At 45.4% G+C, this 19,402-nt stretch overlaps 1 protein-coding gene across 3 annotated transcripts in view; it reads left to right on the top strand.

Moving 5' to 3' along the window:
* plekhh2 (pleckstrin homology domain containing, family H (with MyTH4 domain) member 2) overlaps nt 1-18,657 on the top strand; it is a 51,806-nt gene extending 33,149 nt beyond the window's left edge. For 2 of the 3 annotated variants that reach the window (XR_005950380.1, XR_005950379.1), the window contains exons 12-31: nt 495-631; nt 1,566-1,676; nt 2,643-2,729; nt 4,235-4,393; nt 4,928-5,008; nt 5,554-5,733; nt 5,966-6,074; nt 6,243-6,355; nt 7,016-7,195; nt 7,829-7,926; nt 9,438-9,615; nt 10,879-11,034; nt 11,529-11,626; nt 13,151-13,292; nt 13,764-13,909; nt 14,166-14,295; nt 14,658-14,744; nt 17,118-17,267; nt 17,824-18,201; nt 18,604-18,657. Coding sequence is in view for 1 of the 3 variants with exons in the window: in XM_041251429.1 (XP_041107363.1) it covers nt 495-631; nt 1,566-1,676; nt 2,643-2,729; nt 4,235-4,393; nt 4,928-5,008; nt 5,554-5,733; nt 5,966-6,074; nt 6,243-6,355; nt 7,016-7,195; nt 7,829-7,926; nt 9,438-9,615; nt 10,879-11,034; nt 11,529-11,626; nt 13,151-13,292; nt 13,764-13,909; nt 14,166-14,295; nt 14,658-14,744; nt 17,118-17,267; nt 17,824-18,009 (2,528 nt within the window). In the remaining 2 variants the exon portion in view is untranslated. Of the gene's footprint in view, nt 1-494; nt 632-1,565; nt 1,677-2,642; nt 2,730-4,234; nt 4,394-4,927; nt 5,009-5,553; nt 5,734-5,965; nt 6,075-6,242; nt 6,356-7,015; nt 7,196-7,828; nt 7,927-9,437; nt 9,616-10,878; nt 11,035-11,528; nt 11,627-13,150; nt 13,293-13,763; nt 13,910-14,165; nt 14,296-14,657; nt 14,745-17,117; nt 17,268-17,823; nt 18,265-18,603 lie in introns of those variants that run through there. The other variant, XM_041251429.1, reaches the window with a different exon arrangement.
* Nucleotides 18,658-19,402: the final 745 nt, after the last annotated feature.

Raw genomic sequence — 19,402 nt, 5'->3', positions numbered from 1 at the left:
TCCACAGCAGGGAGAGAGCACTGCACTGGGTCTAGACTCCACAGCAGAGAGGGAGCACTGCACTGGGTCTAGACTCCACACCAGAGAGGGAGCACTGCACTGGGGCTAGACTCCACAGCAGAGAGGGAGCACTGCACTGGGGCTAGACTCTGCGGCAGGGAGGGAGCACTGCACTGGGGCAAGGAGCGAGATAAAGACCAGCAGGGTGTACAGGCACTGAGAGTAGAGAAAGAGAGACCAGGGAGGGGAGGGCACTGAGAGGAATAGAGATAGAGAGAGACCAGGGAGGGGAGGGCACTGAGAGGAGTAGAGATAGAGAGAGACCAGGGAGAGTAGGGCACTGAGAGGAGCAGAGAAATACGGACACATTTATTCAATGCTTGAGAAATTAAATATGGCCCAGAACCCACTATTCTTTAGTAAAGACACTTATAAAGACTTTTCTCTTAAACCCATTCTCTACTGCACGTGTGTGTGTGTGTTTGTGGTGTCAGGGGTGTCCATGTCATCAATGACCTCAGAGAGCGACTATGCCATCCCTCCTGACGCCTACTCCACCGACACGGAATTCTCGGAGCCAGAGCAGAAACTGCCCAAGACCTGCTCCTCCTCCAGCGACAACGGCAAGAACGTAAGTCCCTCCCAGATCTGTGTGTGAGGCTGGCTCCTGTGTATACAGCTCTGTGTGTGAGGCTGGCTCCTGTGTATACAGCTCTGTTTGTGAGGCTGGGCCCTGTGTATACAGCTCTGTGTGTGAGGCTGGCTCCTGTGTATACAGCTCTGTGTGTGAGGCTGGCTCCTGTGTATACAGCTCAGTGTGTGAGGCTGGCTCCTGTGTATACAGCTCTGTGTGTGAGGCTGGCTCCTGTGTATACAGCTCTGTGTGTGAGGCTGGCTCCTGTGTATACAGCTCAGTGTGTGAGGCTGGCTCCTTTGTATACAGCTCTGTGTGTGAGGCTGGCTCCTGTGTATACAGCTCTGTGTGTGAGGCTGGGTCCTGTGTATACAGCTCAGTGTGTGAGGCTGGCTCCTGTGTATACAGCTCTGTGTGTGAGGCTGGCTCCTGTGTATACAGCTCTGTGTGTGAGGCTGGCTCCTGTGTATACAGCTCAGTGTGTGAGGCTGGCTCCTGTGTATACAGCTCTGTGTGTGAGGCTGGCTCCTGTGTATACAGCTCTGTGTGTGAGGCTGGGTCCTGTGTATACAGCTGTGTGTGTGAGGCTAGCTCCTGTGTATACATCTCTGTGTGTGAGTTTAATAAGACACACCGGATTGTTACATATACACTGCGGATAATCAAGGTCATAGTGAAACCTGGAATTGGTGAAACGTCTGTGCAATATGAGTGTTAATTCACAATAAACAGTGTGATCTATATGATCTCTATGGTAAGAGTGAACACTACTTGATTATTGCAACCTCTTAAGGGTATGCATTTCCAGAACTTGTTCACTCAGTGTTTCAGACTGTTACATGCAGTAAGTTTATGAAAGCAAGCACACTAAGTCCAGTTTGTCCATAATCCATATTACTTTAAATTATTTTAAATTAACATTCTTTTTCAGGAGACTTTGGAAAAATCTGGCTACTTGTTGAAGATGGGAGGGAAAGTGAAGACCTGGAAAAGACGCTGGTTTGTCCTGAAAGGAGGTGAACTGCTGTACTACAAGTCACCAGTAAGCTGATTGGTGCCTTAGCTATTGATACCAGATAACTGTGGGTCCCCACATAGTTCAGCATGTTATATTTGCACAGTCCTTTTGGTGTAGAAAAGTGGGTGCTACTTGAAACAGTAAGGTACTGTAACTGTTTAAAGAGGTGTGAAGGGAAGCATAAAACCTAAATGTCTTATATGGTATAAAGTGTGTTTATCATGGTTTATCTATAGGCAGGACTAAGAGTCACACTCAAGTTTAAGGGTTGCATTAACCAAGGCCTGGTGAATCTGAAGTGATGGGTTTGGTGTGTCCTGGTGATTGCAGAGTGGTGGGTTTGGTGTGTCCTGGTGAATCTGAAGTGATGGGTTTGGTGTGTCCTGGTGAATCTGAAGCGATGGGTTTGGCGTGTCCTGGTGAATGTGAAGTGATGGGTTTGGTGTGTCCTGGTGAATCTGAAGTGATGGGTTTGGTGTGTCCTGGTGAATGCAGAGTGATGGGTTTGGTGTGTCCTGATAAATGTGAAGTGATGGGTTTGGTGTGTCCTGGTGAATCTGAAGTGATGGGTTTGGTGTGTCCTGGTGAATGCAGAGTGATGGGTTTGGTGTGTCCTGGTGAATCTGAAGTGATGGGTTTGGTGTGTCCTGGTGAATCTGAAGTGATGGGTTTGGTGTGTCCTGGTGAATGTGAAGTGATGAGTTTGGTGTGTCCTGGTGATTGCAGAGTGGTGGGTTTGGTGTGTCTTGGTGAATCTGAAGTGATGGGTTTAGTGTGTCCTGGTGAATCTGAAGTGGTGGGTTTGGTGTGTCCTGGTGAATTTGAAGTGATGGGTTTGGTGTGTCCTGGTGAATGTAGAACGGTGGGTTTGATGTGTCCTGGTGAATCTGAAATGATGGGTTTGGTGTGTCCTGGTGAATCTGAAGTGATGGGTTTGGTGTGTCCTGGTGAATCTGATATACAGTATCTGTTCTTGTTTTTTGTCGCTAGAGTGATGTAATCAGAAAGCCACAGGGGCAGATTGAGCTGAGCGCCTCCAGCAGCATAGTCCGGGGGGACGGGAAGCAAACCATTCAGGTAAGAAGACAGGCAGGCAGGAGGAAGTGTGCACTACACGTTTGCATAAACAATATGCCCACACGCTGCCCCCACTTGGCCTCAGTGCCAGTCCTTCTGTGCCAGATCATGTCCCTGACATCGCTACCAGGGCCGCTGCCAGGTCTACTGCACCGTTGTTAATCCTCACTTTGTATGTCCTGTCTAAAGCCATTTCCCCATCTGCTACAAAATGTTTTTTTTCATCACAGGACTCGTTGGAAAAGTGGTTTAATCCAATCCCGGTTTTAGTACAAGTTTAACAAGACACACCTGAGCTTGTGACATATACACTGGAGCTAATAAAGCATGTGTTAAAACCTGGAATGTGTGAAACTGCTATGCAATAGGAGTCTCATTTCCATCCCTGCATAGGCAGCAGACTGAGATCAAACCACTTTGAATTGGTATTGTGCCAGCCTGTGACAGAGACAGAATGATTCTTGGTGATAACTCTCTCTCCCGACCTGTGAGGACGCAGTGTAAATGGAACAGAGTGTCCAGGACTGGATGGCCTGACAGTTCATTCTCAGTGTTAGGTAGAAGTCGGCCATCTAGAAAGGGGGCACAGCTGTGGTACATTAAGTCATCGCCCAGAGAGAAAGCGATGTGGCAACCGCAGATTGGAGGAGAAACAGCTGCACTCGCTAACCAAGTGGGCGTGACTGAAGGTACAAATAGGGGTCGTGGCTAGGTGATCTGTTCCTTTGTTTATGGTTAAGAGAACCGCTGAAGGATGAGTGTAAAATAACCGTGAGTGTTTTGTTTGTTTGTGTCGTCAAATTGTACTGCTTGTTATTTATTAGACGGCTAATATAATCTGGAGCTGTCGCTCAAAGCCAGCACAAGCCCGGACAGCACTGCACCATTGCTCACAGATTAAAATTGGGTTATACCACAAGCACTACAGCACTCACTTTGGATGTGTTTTGAGTGTGTGTTTAACTGTGCCTATTATTTTGGGACTGCAACCCGTTGTTTATTGAACTGTGCAATACACATCGTTGTGTATTGCCAGCCCTCCATTTCTTTACTGTTGTCATCAGACTTTGGATTATAAATAAACCTCCATTTCACCAGTATTTTGTTGTTTGTCATTGTTTTGAGCAGCTGCATCACCCCTACACCTGCACACTGCAAACCACTTTGCCACCCAGCCCCAGTTAGGATTGCTGCTGTCTGGCAGAACTTCAGTCCTCTAACTCTGATAGAGGATCCTGACTTAATTTATAAATGGGGTGTGTACAAAATTGTGAGAAATACAGCATTGGAGATCTTTCAGTTCTGTGTGATGTCTATTTGCAGACTAGTTAGTCCCAGTTTGATATTGGAGTAGCAGGCGATTGACAGGCTCAGGGGGTTAATGACAGCAGAATAACAGTTTAATGAATCTCAAACGGTCTGTAAATATTTCCTGAGTGTAAACCATGTGAAAGGTCCCTGTTGGCAATGTTCCTCTTGCTAACTCACACATTCTGCCCCAGTAGATGATCAGTGAGAAGCGAATCTATTACCTGACTGCTGATTCCCCCAATATCTTGGAGGAGTGGATCCACGTGCTGCAGAACGTACTGCGAGTGCAGGCCGCCAGCCCGCTCTTCACACAGCCCGAGGCCAAGCCGGCCATGAAGGGGCTGCTCACCAAGGTACAGGAGGGGATGGGAGGGGACGGGAGAGGACAGGAGGGGACGGGAGAGTATATGAGGGTACAGGATTGGATGGGAGGTGATAGGAGTGGGCGGGAGGGGACAGTAGGGTATACGAGGTGATGGCAGGGTAGAACAGGGGACCGGAGGGTATGGGAGGTGAATGGAGAGTACAGCCATGGACGAGAGGGGTTGGTAGGAGACAGGAAAGTACAGGAGGTTACAGGAGGGGATGAAAGGTTACAAGAGACTAGCGGATGGGATTAGAGGGGATAGCTTTTGATAAGAGTGGAAAGGTGGGTACCTGACATACAATTAGCTTGGTGCTGGACAGGCCAGCTGAATATATCCAGGCATACTTTCAGCTGCATAACAGTCATGAAAACATTTGTACAATTTAATTAATTTATATGTAGTTTTAAAGGAAGTCTCCCTGCTATAAGTGCATCAGATATGATTAAATAACTGCAGTGCACGTGTTGGAATCGAACCCCCTCTCTGAGTTCCTTGTCTGACTGTCCCTCCCTTCGGCAGGTGAAGCACGGATACTCCAAGCGGGTGTGGTGCGCACTCATTGGGAAAACGCTCTACTATTTCCGCAGTCAGGAAGACAAGGTACCGGCATCTTCAGTTTCTTCCATCAATCAGTCAATCAGACAAATTGAGACAAATTGAGTCAATTGAGAACAAATTCTCATTTACAAGGACAGCTTTCTCTTTAAATTGCTGGGCTAAGGAGTAACAGTATGCTTGTGTAGCATCAATAGATATGAATGTATAGCATAAACACATTGGCAATGTTTTAAAGCCTTTTTACTTGCTTCAGCGCAGGGCCTGCAGTATTTAGGGCAAAAGTCAGGACAGATCATTCATTTACACTGGTTTAAAACCTTCTGGTATCATACGTTATATAATAGCAAGCTATCCTGATTGCACACATAGGTAGTTGTCCTGTGTGGGGTGACAGCATGGTGGCAGTGCCGCTGCAGGGTTTCAGCACACATAGGTAGTTGTCCTGTGTGGGATGGCAGCATGGTGGCAGTGCCGCTGCAGGTTTCAGCACACATAGGTAGTTGTCCTGTGTGGGGTGACAGCATGGTGGCAGTGCCGCTACAGGTTTCAGCACACATGGTAAGGGTTGTCATCTCCTCCTCCCTCAGTTCCCGCTGGGTCGGATCAAGCTGTGGGAGGCCCGGGTGGAGGAGGTTGACCGGTCCTGTGACTCGGACGAAGACTACGAGACCAGCGGCTGCAGTCTGCTGTCCACTCACTACACCATCGCCATCCAGCCCAAGGAGCAGGGCCCCACCTACCTCCTCATCGGCTCCAAACACGAGAAGGTGAGAGAGAGCCCAGCACTGTGCATAGGGCAGCTGAGTGACAGCAGAGAATCCACACATTCAACACTATAAGTAATGCACTCACTGTACAGTACACTATCCACTCACCATGTGCCAAACATCTGGCAGCTGTTTGTCAAGTCGGGTCTTAAAGGATCCAAGTGTTTCTGCCTCAACAGCATGACTAGGCAGCTCATTCCTATGCTTCTGAAGTCTGCTGTGTTTGGTGCAGGACACCTGGCTATACCACCTGACTGTTGCTGCGGGCAGCACGACTGTTGCAGTGGGCACAGAGTTCGAGCAGCTAGTGGGGAAGCTGCTCAATGTGGAGGGAGACACTGGTAAGCCCTCCGTGACGATGGGAGAGAGAGAGAGTGTGTGTGTGTGTGTGTGTGTGTGTGAGGCTGTGTGTGTGTGTGTGTGTGTGTGTGTGTGTCTGTGTGTTAGGTTGCTGTTTGTGTGTGTGTGTTCTGCTGCTGCTGTCCTCATTGTGTCACTCTCCTACACAGGCTCTCAGATCTGGAGACACCCCACCCTGTGTTATAGTAAAGAGGGCATCACCTCCCCTCTCACCACCCTGCCCTCGGAGGCACTGCAGACCGAGGCTATTAAACTCTTCAAGGTAACGTCCCACTTCACCTCCCTCTGACCTCCCCTCCTCCCACTCACCCCCCTCACCCCTCACAATCTCCTCACCCCTGACCTCCCTCTCACCTCCCCTTTATCCACTCACCCTCTTTACCCCTCACACCCCCCTCACCCCACTGAACTCCCTCTCACCTCCCCTTCATCCACTCACCCTCTTTACCCCTCACACCCCCCTCACCCCACTCAACTCCCTCTCACCTCCCCTTCACCCACTCACCCCTCACACTCTCCTCACCCCACTAAACCCCTCTCACCTCCCCTTCACCCACTCACCCCCTCACTCCTCACAATCTCCTCACCCCTGACCTCCCTCTCACCTCCTCTTTATCCACTCACCTCCTTCACCCCTCACACCCCAATTCACCTCCCTCTCACCCCTTTACCCACTCACCCACATTCACTCCTCACAAACCCCACTCAACCCCCACCACTCTTTCCTTCACTTAAGACTAAGGCCATCAAGCACTTCAAGGTATAGTCCCCTGTCGCCTCCCCCTGATTTTCTTAGGAGCCGACCATCATCGATTTACGGAAAATGGTTTTAGAGCACCTACGCCTGTAGGGAAAAAAATTAAAATCCCCCCTTTACCTGACCATGCAGCGAGGTTTCTGATTGGTGGAGTGTTTCTTTCAGACATGCCAGCTATTCATCAACGTTACGATCGACGCCCCTGCCATTGACTACCACGTGTCCCTGGCACAGAGTGCCCTGCAGGTGTGCCTCACCCACCCCGAGCTGCAGAACGAGATCTACTGCCAGCTCATCAAGCAAAGCTGCAAGAGGCAGCCCCCGGGCCAGGCCGGGCCCATGCAGGTAGCCCCTCACTGCAGATCAGGGCAAAATGCCACTGCAGAGTTGCAGGAGCAGCGACATTAGTACCTGCACACCAGCAATTTAGTCTCGCAGCTTTCAGAGTTTAGGCATTACAGATTAGGTTTTAAATATATTGATATAAATAATTAATTCGGCAGTACAAGCTGTTTCAGGCTTTATTGTTGCTTAATTATCCACACAATTAACACTTATTAAAACCATATGCTTGCATTCACTTCTGCTACAATCACGTTTTCAGCATGTGAAGATTGTTTATTATAAAGGTAGTGTGAAATGGCTCTAAGTCTGTGCCCTACAGGAAATGTCAAATAACACTCAACTAATTAAGATCATACTGTAGTTGCATTCCATTTATGGTCTTATCTCTGAATAAACCATAGCCTATAGTCTATATCAGTTAATTCAATGATTTAATCGCTTAACTCATTGTCAACACTAACATCCAATGGCCATATGACTGAATAGTGGGGTGGCAAGTGCTAACGCAGAGTAAGTACCCGGGGAGGTTACTGCTCGCTTTACATTTCAGAATTTGAAAGCTTTTGAATGTATTTCTCAGTGTCCTTCTTGCCTGTTGTGTGCATGATGTGGTTGTGTGTGTTTCTTCCGCAGGGCTGGCAGCTGCTCGCTCTCTGTGTGGGGCTCTTCCTGCCTCAGCACCCCTTCCTGTGGCTCCTGAAACTGCACCTCAAGAGGCACGGGGACTCCAGGTAAAACAGGAGCACTCTCAGGAGCACACATAGGGCAGGACCCTGCCTGCTCTCAGGAGCACACACAGGGCAGCTAGAGATGTGTGTTTGCACACTGTATAATGGCAGTACTTCCATGAATACCAAAGAGTCCTTCGATGATGAATAAATCATGCTAAATTATAGGCAGTATCAGTGTGTGTTTCGCGTATTTTATCAATCATTTGATTTTATTACACATTCCTCAGCCTGTCAGGACTATGCTGTACCAGTACAGGGATAGTAATAAGACTCCTGTGGCACAGCAGTTTCCCCCATTCCAGGTTTTACTATGAGCTTAATTAGTCGTATTGTATAGTTAACACACTCAAGTGTGTCTTACTAAACTCATAGTAAAACCTTGAATGGATCAAAGTGCGATGCAATGGGAGTCTTATTTCCATTGTTAATCAATACAGTTCACTTACAGTGTATCATTACTCTCCTAAGATATAGCATATTTGTGCTTTATTATCTCCCCAGCACAATTGGTCCAGAAAATTAAACCGAAAATCAACAGAAATAAAATAAAATGTTGGCTACAGCTTGTATAAATACCATCTGATAATGTGCTAATGACAATTTAAAGAGAACAAAAGACAGGCGCACCTTCAGGTGTAGTCCAGTGAGACCACCTGTGTCATAACTCTAAGAAAAGCTGGGAGGGATCATTTGGAAGACTGAAAAAGAGAAATGAGGAATACAGCGATCAGGAGAGAGGGAATCTTATATGAAATGTTGTTTCTGATGCAGTGTTTCAGGACGGAGATTGGGAAGTAAGTTAATCTTGTATGACATGCTGTTTCTGGTGCAGTGTTTCAGGACAGAGATTGGGAAGTATGTTAATCTTGTATGAAATGCTGTTTCTGGTGCAGTGTTTCAGGACAGAGATTGGGAAGTATGTTAATCTTGTATGAAATGCTGTTTCTGGTGCGGTGTTTTAGGACAGAGATTGGGAAGTATGTTAATCTTGTATGAAATGCTGTTTCTGGTGCGGTGTTTCAGGACGGAGATTGGGAAGTACGTTAATCTTGTATGAAATGCTGTTTCTGGTGCAGTGTTTCAGGACAGAGATTGGGAAGTACGTTAATCTTGTATGAAATGCTGTTTCTGGTGCAGTGTTTCAGGACAGAGATTGGGAAGTACGTTAATCTTGTATGAAATGCTGTTTCTGGTGCGGTGTTTCAGGACAGAGATTGGGAAGTACGTTAATCTTGTATGAAATGCTGTTTCTGGTGCAGTGTTTCAGGACAGAGATTGGGAAGTACGTTAATCTTGTATGAAATGCTGTTTCTGGTGCAGTGTTTTAGGACGGAGATTGGGAAGTACGTTAATCTTGTATGAAATGCTGTTTCTGGTGCGGTGTTTCAGGACAGAGATTGGGAAGTATGTTAATCTTGTATGAAATGCTGTTTCTGGTGCGGTGTTTCAGGACAGAGATTGGGAAGTATGTTAATCTTGTATGAAATGCTGTTTCTGGTGCGGTGTTTCAGGACAGAGGTTGGGAAGTACGTTATCTACTGCCAGCGCTGTGTGGAGCGTACTCAGCAGAAGGGGGAGCGCAAGGCCAAGCCGTCACGCATGGAGATCCTGTCCATCCTGCTGAGGAACCCCTACCATCACTCCCTGCCCTTCAGCATCCCCGTGCACTTCCTCAACAACACCTACCAGGTACATAATTCGGCCAGCAGAGAATCACAATTCCATTATTTCTTTGTTTGGATCAAGTTCTCCACATGTGAGGGTCACTGTTGTTGACTGGGCTAATTTACCATACCAATAGCTGCTTTGACTTGTGTGGATGGCTGTTCTTCAGTGTCTAAGAAAAGCAGCAATCATTACAAATCCACACAGCTGTTTCTCCACTAGTGTGTACACCCCAATACATTTAAGTGTAGTCGTGCTGTGAAAGATACCTGAGACAAGTCAAATGTACCAGAATGCATTGGGGTGTGAGTTGAAAAGCCTGAACTGTCACCAACTGTTCTAGTGTACATGGAGTCATATGGTAACCCTGTACATTAGTAACAGTCTTCTAAGATGTCTGCAGTGACGGTGTTGTATTTGCTGACATGCTGTCTTGCTGTAGTTTGCAGTGAGTGCTGTAGTTTGCAGTGATGGTGTTGTATTTGCTGACGTGCTGTCTTGCTGTAGTTTGCAGTGATGTTGTTGTATTAGCTGACATGCTGTCTTGCTGTAGTTTGCAGTGACGGTGTTGTATTTGCTGACATGCTGTCTTGCTGTAGTTTGCAGTGATGGTGTTGTATTTGCTGACGTGCTTTCTTGCTGTTGTTTGCAGTGATGTTGTTGTATTAGCTGACATGCTGTCTTGCTGTAGTTTGCAGTGACGGTGTTGTATTTGCTGACATGCTGTCTTGCTGTAGTTTGCAGTGATGGTGTTGTATTTGCTGACATGCTGTCTTGCTGTAGTTTGCAGTGATGGTGTTGTATTTGCTGACATGCTGTCTTGCTGTAGTTTGCAGTGAGAGTGTTGTATTTGCTGACGTGCTTTCTTGCTGTAGTTTGCAGTGATGGTGTTGTATTAGCTGACATGCTGTCTTGCTGTAGTTTGCAGTGATGGTGTTGTATTTGCTGACATGCTGTCTTGCTGTAGTTTGCAGTGATGGTGTTGTATTTGCTGACGTGCTTTCTTGCTGTTGTTTGCAGTGATGGTGTTGTATTAGCTGACATGCTGTCTTGCTGTAGTTTGCAGTGAGAGTGTTGTATTTGCTGACGTGCTTTCTTGCTGTAGTTTGCAGTGATGGTGTTGTATTAGCTGACATGCTGTCTTGCTGTAGTTTGCCGTGATGGTGTTGTATTTGCTGACATGCTGTCTTGCTGTAGTTTGCAGTGATGGTGTTGTATTAGCTGACATGCTGTCACTGTAGTTTGCAGTGACGGTGTTGTACTTGCTGACATGTTGTCTTGCTGCAGGTGGTGGGGTTCGATGCCAGCACCACAGTGGAGGAGTTCCTGAGCACACTGAACCAAGACACTGGCATGAGGAGACCCACACAGTCTGGCTTCGCTCTCTTTACTGACGACCCCTCCGGCAGGGATCAGGAGCACTGTCTGCAGGGCAGCATCAAGGTAACGCCAGCAGCTGTACAGAGCAAAGAGCACTGACTGCAAGCAAACACACCATGCAGCTGTGTCTACCTACCGACAAACACCACAACAGCAAATTCATTTAGTTCAGTGCTGTGAACATCAGAACTCTGCCCGAGCGATTCACAGCTTAAATTGAATCAGGTCATTAGGGCAAGACTAAGCAGGGCATTTCCACTGCACCACCCTGGCTCCCCAGTCAGATACAGCATTTTGCAAAGTGCCCGTTACTGCAGTAAACTATGGTACAGTAAAAGCATATTGAAGTGCATGAAAGCATTGTAGACATTGTTCAAAACTATTTTTATGGACAGAGGTAGAAGGGATTAAAGGAGGAGGGAGTCAGACCATTCGTTCTTTCCACAGAAAAAAAAAATATTTTTGGAAAAAGTAAATCTTGTTGTGTTTTACTGTTTTCATTTGCATCCAGAGAAAATCACCCTGTTTCAAACTTTTTGGCACATGTTTCTCCCCAGATCTGCGATATCATCTCTAAATGGGAGCAGGCCTCCAAAGAGCAGCATTCGGGCAAGTTCGAGAGCACAAGGACAGTGCGGCTCACCTACAAAAACAGGTACAGCTCAGCCTGCTGCCTCACAGAGCTGCACTGCAGGTCAATACCACAGTGGTGTGTATTAATGATCTAAACAGAGTCAGACCAATACCTCAATACACAGAGTCTGTATTAATGATCAAAACAGAGTCAGATTCCTCAATACACAGAGTCTGTATTAATGATCAAAACAGAGTCAGATTCCTCAATACACAGAGTCTTAATTAATGATCAAAACAGAGTCAGATTCCTCAATACACAGAGTCTGTATTAATGATCAAAACAGAGTCAGATTCCTCAATACACAGAGTCTGTATTAATGATCAAAACAGAGTCAGATTCCTCAATACACAGAGTCTGTATTAATGATCAAAACAGAGTCAGATTCCTCAATACACAGAGTCTGTATTAATGATCAAAACAGAGTCAGATTCCTCAATACACAGAGTCTGTATTAATGATCAAAACAGAGTCAGATTCCTCAATACACAGAGTCTGTATTAATGATCAAAACAGAGTCAGATTCCTCATTACACAGTCTGTATTAATGATCTAAACAGAGTCAGATTCCTCAATACACAGAGTCTGTATTAATGATCTAAACAGAGTCAGATTCCTCAATACACAGAGTATGTATTAATGATCAAAACAGAGTCAGATTCCTCAATACACAGAGTCTGTATTAATGATCTAAACATAGTCAGATTCCTCAATACACAGAGTCTGTATTAATGATAAAAACAGAGTCAGATTCCTCAATACACAGAGTCTGTATTAATGATCAAAACAGAGTCAGATTCCTCAATACACAGAGTCTGTATTAATGATCTAAACAGAGTCAGATTCCTCAATACACAGAGTCTGTATTAATGATCTAAACAGAGTCAGATTCCTCAATACACAGAGTCTGTATTAATGATCAAAACAGAGTCAGATACCTCAATACACAGAGTCTGTATTGATGATCTAAACAGAGTCAGATTCCTCAATACACAGAGTCTGTATTAATGATAAAAACAGAGTCAGATTCCTCAATACACAGAGTCTGTATTAATGATCTAAACAGAGTCAGATTCCTCAATACACAGAGTCTGTATTAATGATCTAAACAGAGTCAGATTCCTCAATACACAGAGTCTGTATTAATGATCAAAACAGAGTCAGATTCCTCATTACACAGAGTCTGTATTAATGATCTAAACATAGTCAGATTCCTCAATACACAGAGTCTGTATTAATGATCTAAACATAGTCAGATTCCTCAATACACAGAGTCTGTATTAATGATCTAAACAGAGTCAGATCACAGTACCAGCACTGTATTAATCCAGTTGGGTTGTTCCCCCAGGGGTTGATTTATTGACCCACCTATTACCATACAGGGCTTGGATTGAACAGATCAGGGATGTTAATAAGACCCATTGCATTGCAGTTTGATCCACTCCTGATTTTACTCTGAGCTTGTTACCTAAACACAGCAGCTAATCTCTATTTCTCTCACTTTCTCCCCCCCCCCCTTCTCTCCCTCTCCCTGTCTCTCCCTAGGTTGTATTTCTCTGTGCAGGCTCGTGGAGAGACTGACCGGGAGAGGCTGCTGCTCATGTACCAGACCAGCGAGGAGATCCTTCAGGGACAGTTCCCTGTCAACAAGGAGCTGGCTCTGGAGATGGCAGCGCTGCTGGCACAGGTACTCTACCACTGAGCCAAAGGGTTGCAGCAGTACAGGTTTAATCTTCGACCACAGCATGCTTGATCTTGCTTTTGCAATGTCTCGCTATACCATCTTGTTATTATCATGATGATCTATGCCTCACACATTGTTTACAATAAATGGGAGGTCTAATTAAAGAAGTACAGTATTAATAAAGTAGTAACTGTGTTCATATAAAGGATTTCCAATAATTCTGTTGTAGGAATGTCTAATTCGCTACACATTCCTAATGTTACTTTACTGCTCCATGCATTTCTGCATGCTTATTTATGATTGCATCCAATATCATGATTTACAATACGTACAACTGTTCCTCAATGCTATCCCATCATTTTGGTACATGTAGGCTATTTTTATTCCTGTGGGTTACTAATACTATATCTTTCCATCTGCTTTGGATATTTCTAATTTTTCAATGCAAAGCGATCACGTGATTCCTCTGTCCAGGTGGAGTTCGGAGACTTTGAGCGGCCGTTCTCCACACCGGCAGGTCAGGTGACTGCCCAGTCCAAATCCAACCAGAGTCTGAAGCAGGTTCTGGAGAGATTCTACCCCAAGCAGTACCGGCAGGGCTGCTCCGAGGACCAGCTCAGGTAACTCAGGCTGGTCAATTGTAGTGCAGTGCCATTCAGTCACTGTGCCCTCTTCACAAGCCACTCCCCTCTGCTCAGTGTGTACCCTCTCTCTCTCTCTCTCTCTCTCTCTCTCTCTCTCTCTCTCTCTCTCTCTCTCTCTCTCTCTCTCTCTCTCTCACAAGCCACTCCCCTCTGCTCAGTGTGTACCCTCTCTCTCTCTCTCTCACAAGCCACTCCCCTCTGCTCAGTGTGTACCCCTCGCTCTGTCTCACAGGCAGCTCCTGCAGAGGCTGTCAGCGAGGTGGATGTCTCTGAGGGGCCGCACCGCCTCAGACTGCATTCGGATCTACCTGACCGTGGCCAGGAAGTGGCCTTTCTTCGGGGCTCGACTCTTTGAAGCAAAGGTACGGTGCAAGGCAAATAGGTACTTGTGAAAATAACCCTTGGATATTTATTGCTTGTGAAAATAACCCTTGGATATTTATTGCTTGTGAAAATAACCCTTGGATATTTATGCCAGGAGAGTATAAAAGTGGTGAATTGCAAATCACAAACAAGAATTTTGTACAACACATTAGATGTGGAGCTTTGCTCAATAGCTATGTAATTAAGTATAGTTTTTTTCTTTATAATGCAGTAGTCATGAGCTAGGGGAATACCCCTTTATAAAAGTTGGTATAAAAGGCTGCTTTATAACCAGACAGCACTGCAGTTCAGAATTGTCCATTAAGTGTTGTGTGATGTGCCATCTTATGTGTCTCTCTAGCCCATCACCCCCTCACCCTTCCAGGATGCTCCGGTATGGCTGGCAGTGCACAAGGACGGGATCAGTGTGCTGGAGTACAGCTCCATGGTGAGAACCTAATCTCAATCCGCTTAATCCCAATCCACTTCATCTCACTCCACTTCATCCCAATCCACTTAATCTCAATCCACTTCATCTCACTCTACTTCATCCCAATCCACTTCATCTCAATCCAGTTAATCTCAATCCACTTCATCTTAATACACTTAACCTCAATACACACCTCCCAATCATCTTCCTCTCAATCCACTTCATCTCAATACACACCTCCCAAACCACTTCATCTTAATCCACTTCATCCCCACTTCACCCTCTCAATCCAGTACATACCAATCCACTCCATCCCAATCCACTTCATCTCAATCCATTTCATTACAACCCACTTCATCCCAATCCACTTAATCTCACTCCACTTCATCCCAATCCACTTCATCTCAATCCACTTCATCTCAATACACACCTCCCAAACCATTCCATCTCAATACACTTCATCTCAATACACACCTCCCAAACCACTTCATCTCAATACACTTCATCTCAATCCACTTCACCTCAATCCACTTCCTCTCAATACACTTCATCTCAATACACACCTCCCAACCATCATCTCAATACACTTCATCTCAATACACACCTCCCAAACCACTTCATCTCAATACACTTCATCTCAATCCACTTCACCTCAATACACTTCCTCTCAATACACACCTCCCAATCCACTTCATCTCAATACACACCTCCCAATCATCATCTCAATCCACTTCATCTCAATACACACCTCCCAATCCACTTCCTCTCAATCCACTCCACCTCAATACACACCTCCCAATCCATTTAATCCAAATACACTCATCTTAATCCACTTCATCCCCACTTCATCTCAATCCAGTACATACCAATCCACTCCATCCCAATCCACTTAATCTCAACCCATTTCATTACAACCCACTTCATCTCAATCCACTTCATCCCAATCCACTTCATCTCAATCCAGTACATACCAATCCTCTCCATCCCAATCCACTTCATCTCAATCCACTCCATCCCAATCCACTTCATCTCAAGCCACTTCATCCCAATCCACTTCATCTCAATCCAGTACATACCAATCCACTCCATCCCAATCCACTTCATCTCAATCCACTTCATCCCAATCCACTTCATCTCAATCCAGTACATACCAATCCTTTCCATCCCAATCCACTTCATCTCAATCCATTTCATTACAACCCACTTCATCTCAGTCCACTTCATCCCAATCCACTTCATCCTCTCAATCCAGTACATACCAATCCACTCCATCCCAATCCACTTCATCTCAATCCACTTCATCCCAATCCACTTCATCTCAATCCAGTACATACCAATCCTCTCCATCCCAATCCACTTCATCTCAATCCATTTCATTACAACCCACTTCATCCCAATCCACTTAATCTCATTCCACTCCATCCCAATCCACTTCATCTCAAGCCACTTCATCCCAATCCACTTCATCTCAATCCAGTACATACCAATCCACTCCATCCCAATCCACTTCATCTCAATCCACTTCATCCCAATCCACTTCATCTCAATCCAGTACATACCAATCCTCTCCATCCCAATCCACTTCATCTCAATCCATTTCATTACAACCCACTTCATCTCAGTCCACTTCATCCCAATCCACTTCATCCCAATCCACTTCATCTCAATCCACTTCATCTCAATCCACTTCATCTCAATCCACTTCATCCCAATCCACTTCATCTCAATCCAGTACATACCAATCCTCTCCATCCCAATCCACTTCATCTCAATCCATTTCATTACAACCCCCTTCATCTCAACCCAGTTCTGTTTCATTAGCAGCATTATCACTGGTCCTCTTTCTTGTGCTGAAGATCAGTACCTTTCATTGCAACTCTTTGATTGTTATTACTTTATAAAGTATAGCCTTATAAAAGCCCCCCATAGTAAAATCATAGCAGAGTGTAATAAAGCACAGTAAAAGAGTGGTAATGCAAAGTTAAGCACTGTAAAGCCCAGCTGGGTATGGAAGACTATGGTAAATGCATAGTATAACCATGGGTAAAGCTGGAGAAAACTTAGCATGTAAACTTTTCTAAATGTATGTTTCAAGTACAGTGTTATTAATTCATGGTTCCTAATCACTTCCTATGTTGTAGTTCAAGGTCACTCCAATGGTCTCACCTCAGTCACACCATGTGACCTAAAGCACAGGTACCAGGATGCAGCAGTATTTTTTCATCTGTAACATTGTATCCGAAACATTTGCACATTAAAATTAAAAGCGAAGAACCAAAATGAGAGGGATAATGTTGGTAACACTAAGAGAGCTAAGATCCACTTTCTTGCCCTGGCCTCACACTGGTTAAATGAAGGTTCATCAGTAATAAAGGATTCCTCTCAATATAGAGGCTGCTGGTGTCGTATGGGCCCAGGAACCTGATGACGTTCGGAGGCTGCCGCGATGACTTCATGCTGGTGGTGGCTAAGTCCAGTGGCAACGGGCACCCCAAGGACAAGCCCACAGAGAAGCACCTGTTTGCAATGCCCAAGCCCAAGGTGGGTGCACTGAGGCTGGGGTCAGACACATAGAGATGGGGTCGTTATATGATGGGCTGCTTGGGAATTGGGACAGAGATGAAGGGTTATTAAAACTCTACAGCTACATACCAACATTTTGTGATTGGAGAGCTCTATCTTTACCTTCAATCCTCTCACCTACTTCACTGTTTCATAAAATTGCAGTGTTTCTTTTTACCGATCATTATCATTATCAAGGGCCCCCCTTTTTTTGTCGCAGATCTTTTGGTTTGCTTGTGTCTTCCTGATATCTAATCACTTCCTGCAATAACAGGGCCTGATTGCAGCTAAACCATTGGCATGAGTAAATGATTTTATATCAGGAAGCAGCAGCCATCTTCTTTAACAGTGTCTGTGAAACATCTGCTTGTTACAAAATGAAGTATAATCAAAGGAACTTCAACCAGAATAAAAATCAATGATAATATTGCAATCTAAGAAACAAGGTTTTAAACCTTTGCGGTTTTAAACCTTTCACTCCTTTGAGCTCTTGCACTGCTGGTTTTAATATTTTGTTAATTTTTAATTTATTCAGATTCTAGAGATGACCCTGCTGATTGCCAGCTACATCAACAGTGTCCACCAGCAGAAAGCCGCTGCCCATCACCTCTCAGCCCCGGCCATGCTCTCCGCTCAGCTGGCCGGACCCAAGAGCAGGGAGATGGGAAGCCAGCCACTGCTGTCCTCCAACAGACCCACCAAGGGACCCACCCTTCTGTGAGCCCAGGCACCCTGAACCAGTGAGCTCGCTCCGCTGCTGGCTAGCGAGAGCAACAGCTTCCAAACCGCAAGCCATCAGAGTCTCATTGAGCAAGGGGCCTATTCTACTATGAGATGATGGGCTCCCCCTGCTGGCTGACCCAGTGTGGTGCATCTGGAACCAATTTAAAGCTTTAGCTCACAGTTTAGAGCAGTGGTTCCCAAACCGGTCCTGGGGACCCCCTGTGCCTGCTGTTCCCAAACCGGTCCTGGGGACCCCCTGTGCCTGCTGTTCCCAAACCGGTCCTGGGGACCCCCTGTGCCTACTGTCAATTATTTAACTAGACCCTTAATTAAACTGATCATTTCCTGAATTAGACCTTATTAATTGTTTTCAGCTCTCAACAGTGGCATATTTCAAGTTAGCTGTAACATTGTATAAGTAACTTAAACTCTGCAGCTGTTTAAGTGCTGAAAACAATTAAATTAAGCAAATTAATTTAACAAATGATCAGTTCAATGAAGGGTCTAGTTAAGTAATTGAGAGCTCAGTTGGAATGAAAACCAGCAGACACAGGGGGTCCCCAGGACCAGGGTTGGGAACCGGCAGACACAGGGGGTCCCCAGGACCGGGGTTGGGAACCAGCAGAGACAGGGGGTCCCCAGGACCAGGGTTGGGAACCAGCAGAGACAGGGTTCCCCAGGACTGGGGTTGGGAACCAGCAGAGACAGGGGGTCCCCAGGACCGGGGTTGAGAACCACTGGTTTACCTTCCCAAAACCCTTCAGGGCCATGCCAGTACATGTTAAAGGGATCCTGTATATTGTTCACATTTTAATCATTCATTTCTTACCTGCTTGCTTACATCATTATTTGCTCTGTTTACTAAGTGTTCCAGCAAAAACTGCTTCTGAAAGGACTCTGCAAGGCTGATTGTGAGGAAACATATCAGTGTTGCACAAGCCTCAGTGTACAATGCTCCACCCATTGGCCTTCGTGCACAGCACAAGTAAGTAAGCATGGCAAAATATGATCTAAGCAGAAACAACAGTAGTGAATCATACAGAACACACATACGCGAATAGGATATGAAATATTGGAAAGCACGCTGATGATATAACTTTCCCTGTATGGTAATGATAGCTCGTTCTTAATGATGTTTCAGCACAACCTTTTATAAGCACTGGAAAGCAATATAGGTTTGAAATGCATGTTAGACCACATTGGGGGAAGATTAGGTTCAATTAAATACATGCATATATCAGTACATGCTGCTGTTAAGATTGTCTCCTATGCTGGGGTACTTGTGAACCAGCCACTCAAGAGCCCTGTAAAGATGTCTTCATATTACCAGCTACTGGAAATATTAACTACTAGAACTTCAAAGTGTTTTTAATATAATATAAAAATTGTAG

This window comes from Polyodon spathula, chromosome 5 (genome assembly GCF_017654505.1).
Source record: "Polyodon spathula isolate WHYD16114869_AA chromosome 5, ASM1765450v1, whole genome shotgun sequence".
Classification (NCBI taxonomy): Eukaryota; Metazoa; Chordata; class Actinopteri; order Acipenseriformes; family Polyodontidae; genus Polyodon; species Polyodon spathula.
This window is presented reverse-complemented; position numbering and strand designations above follow the sequence as displayed.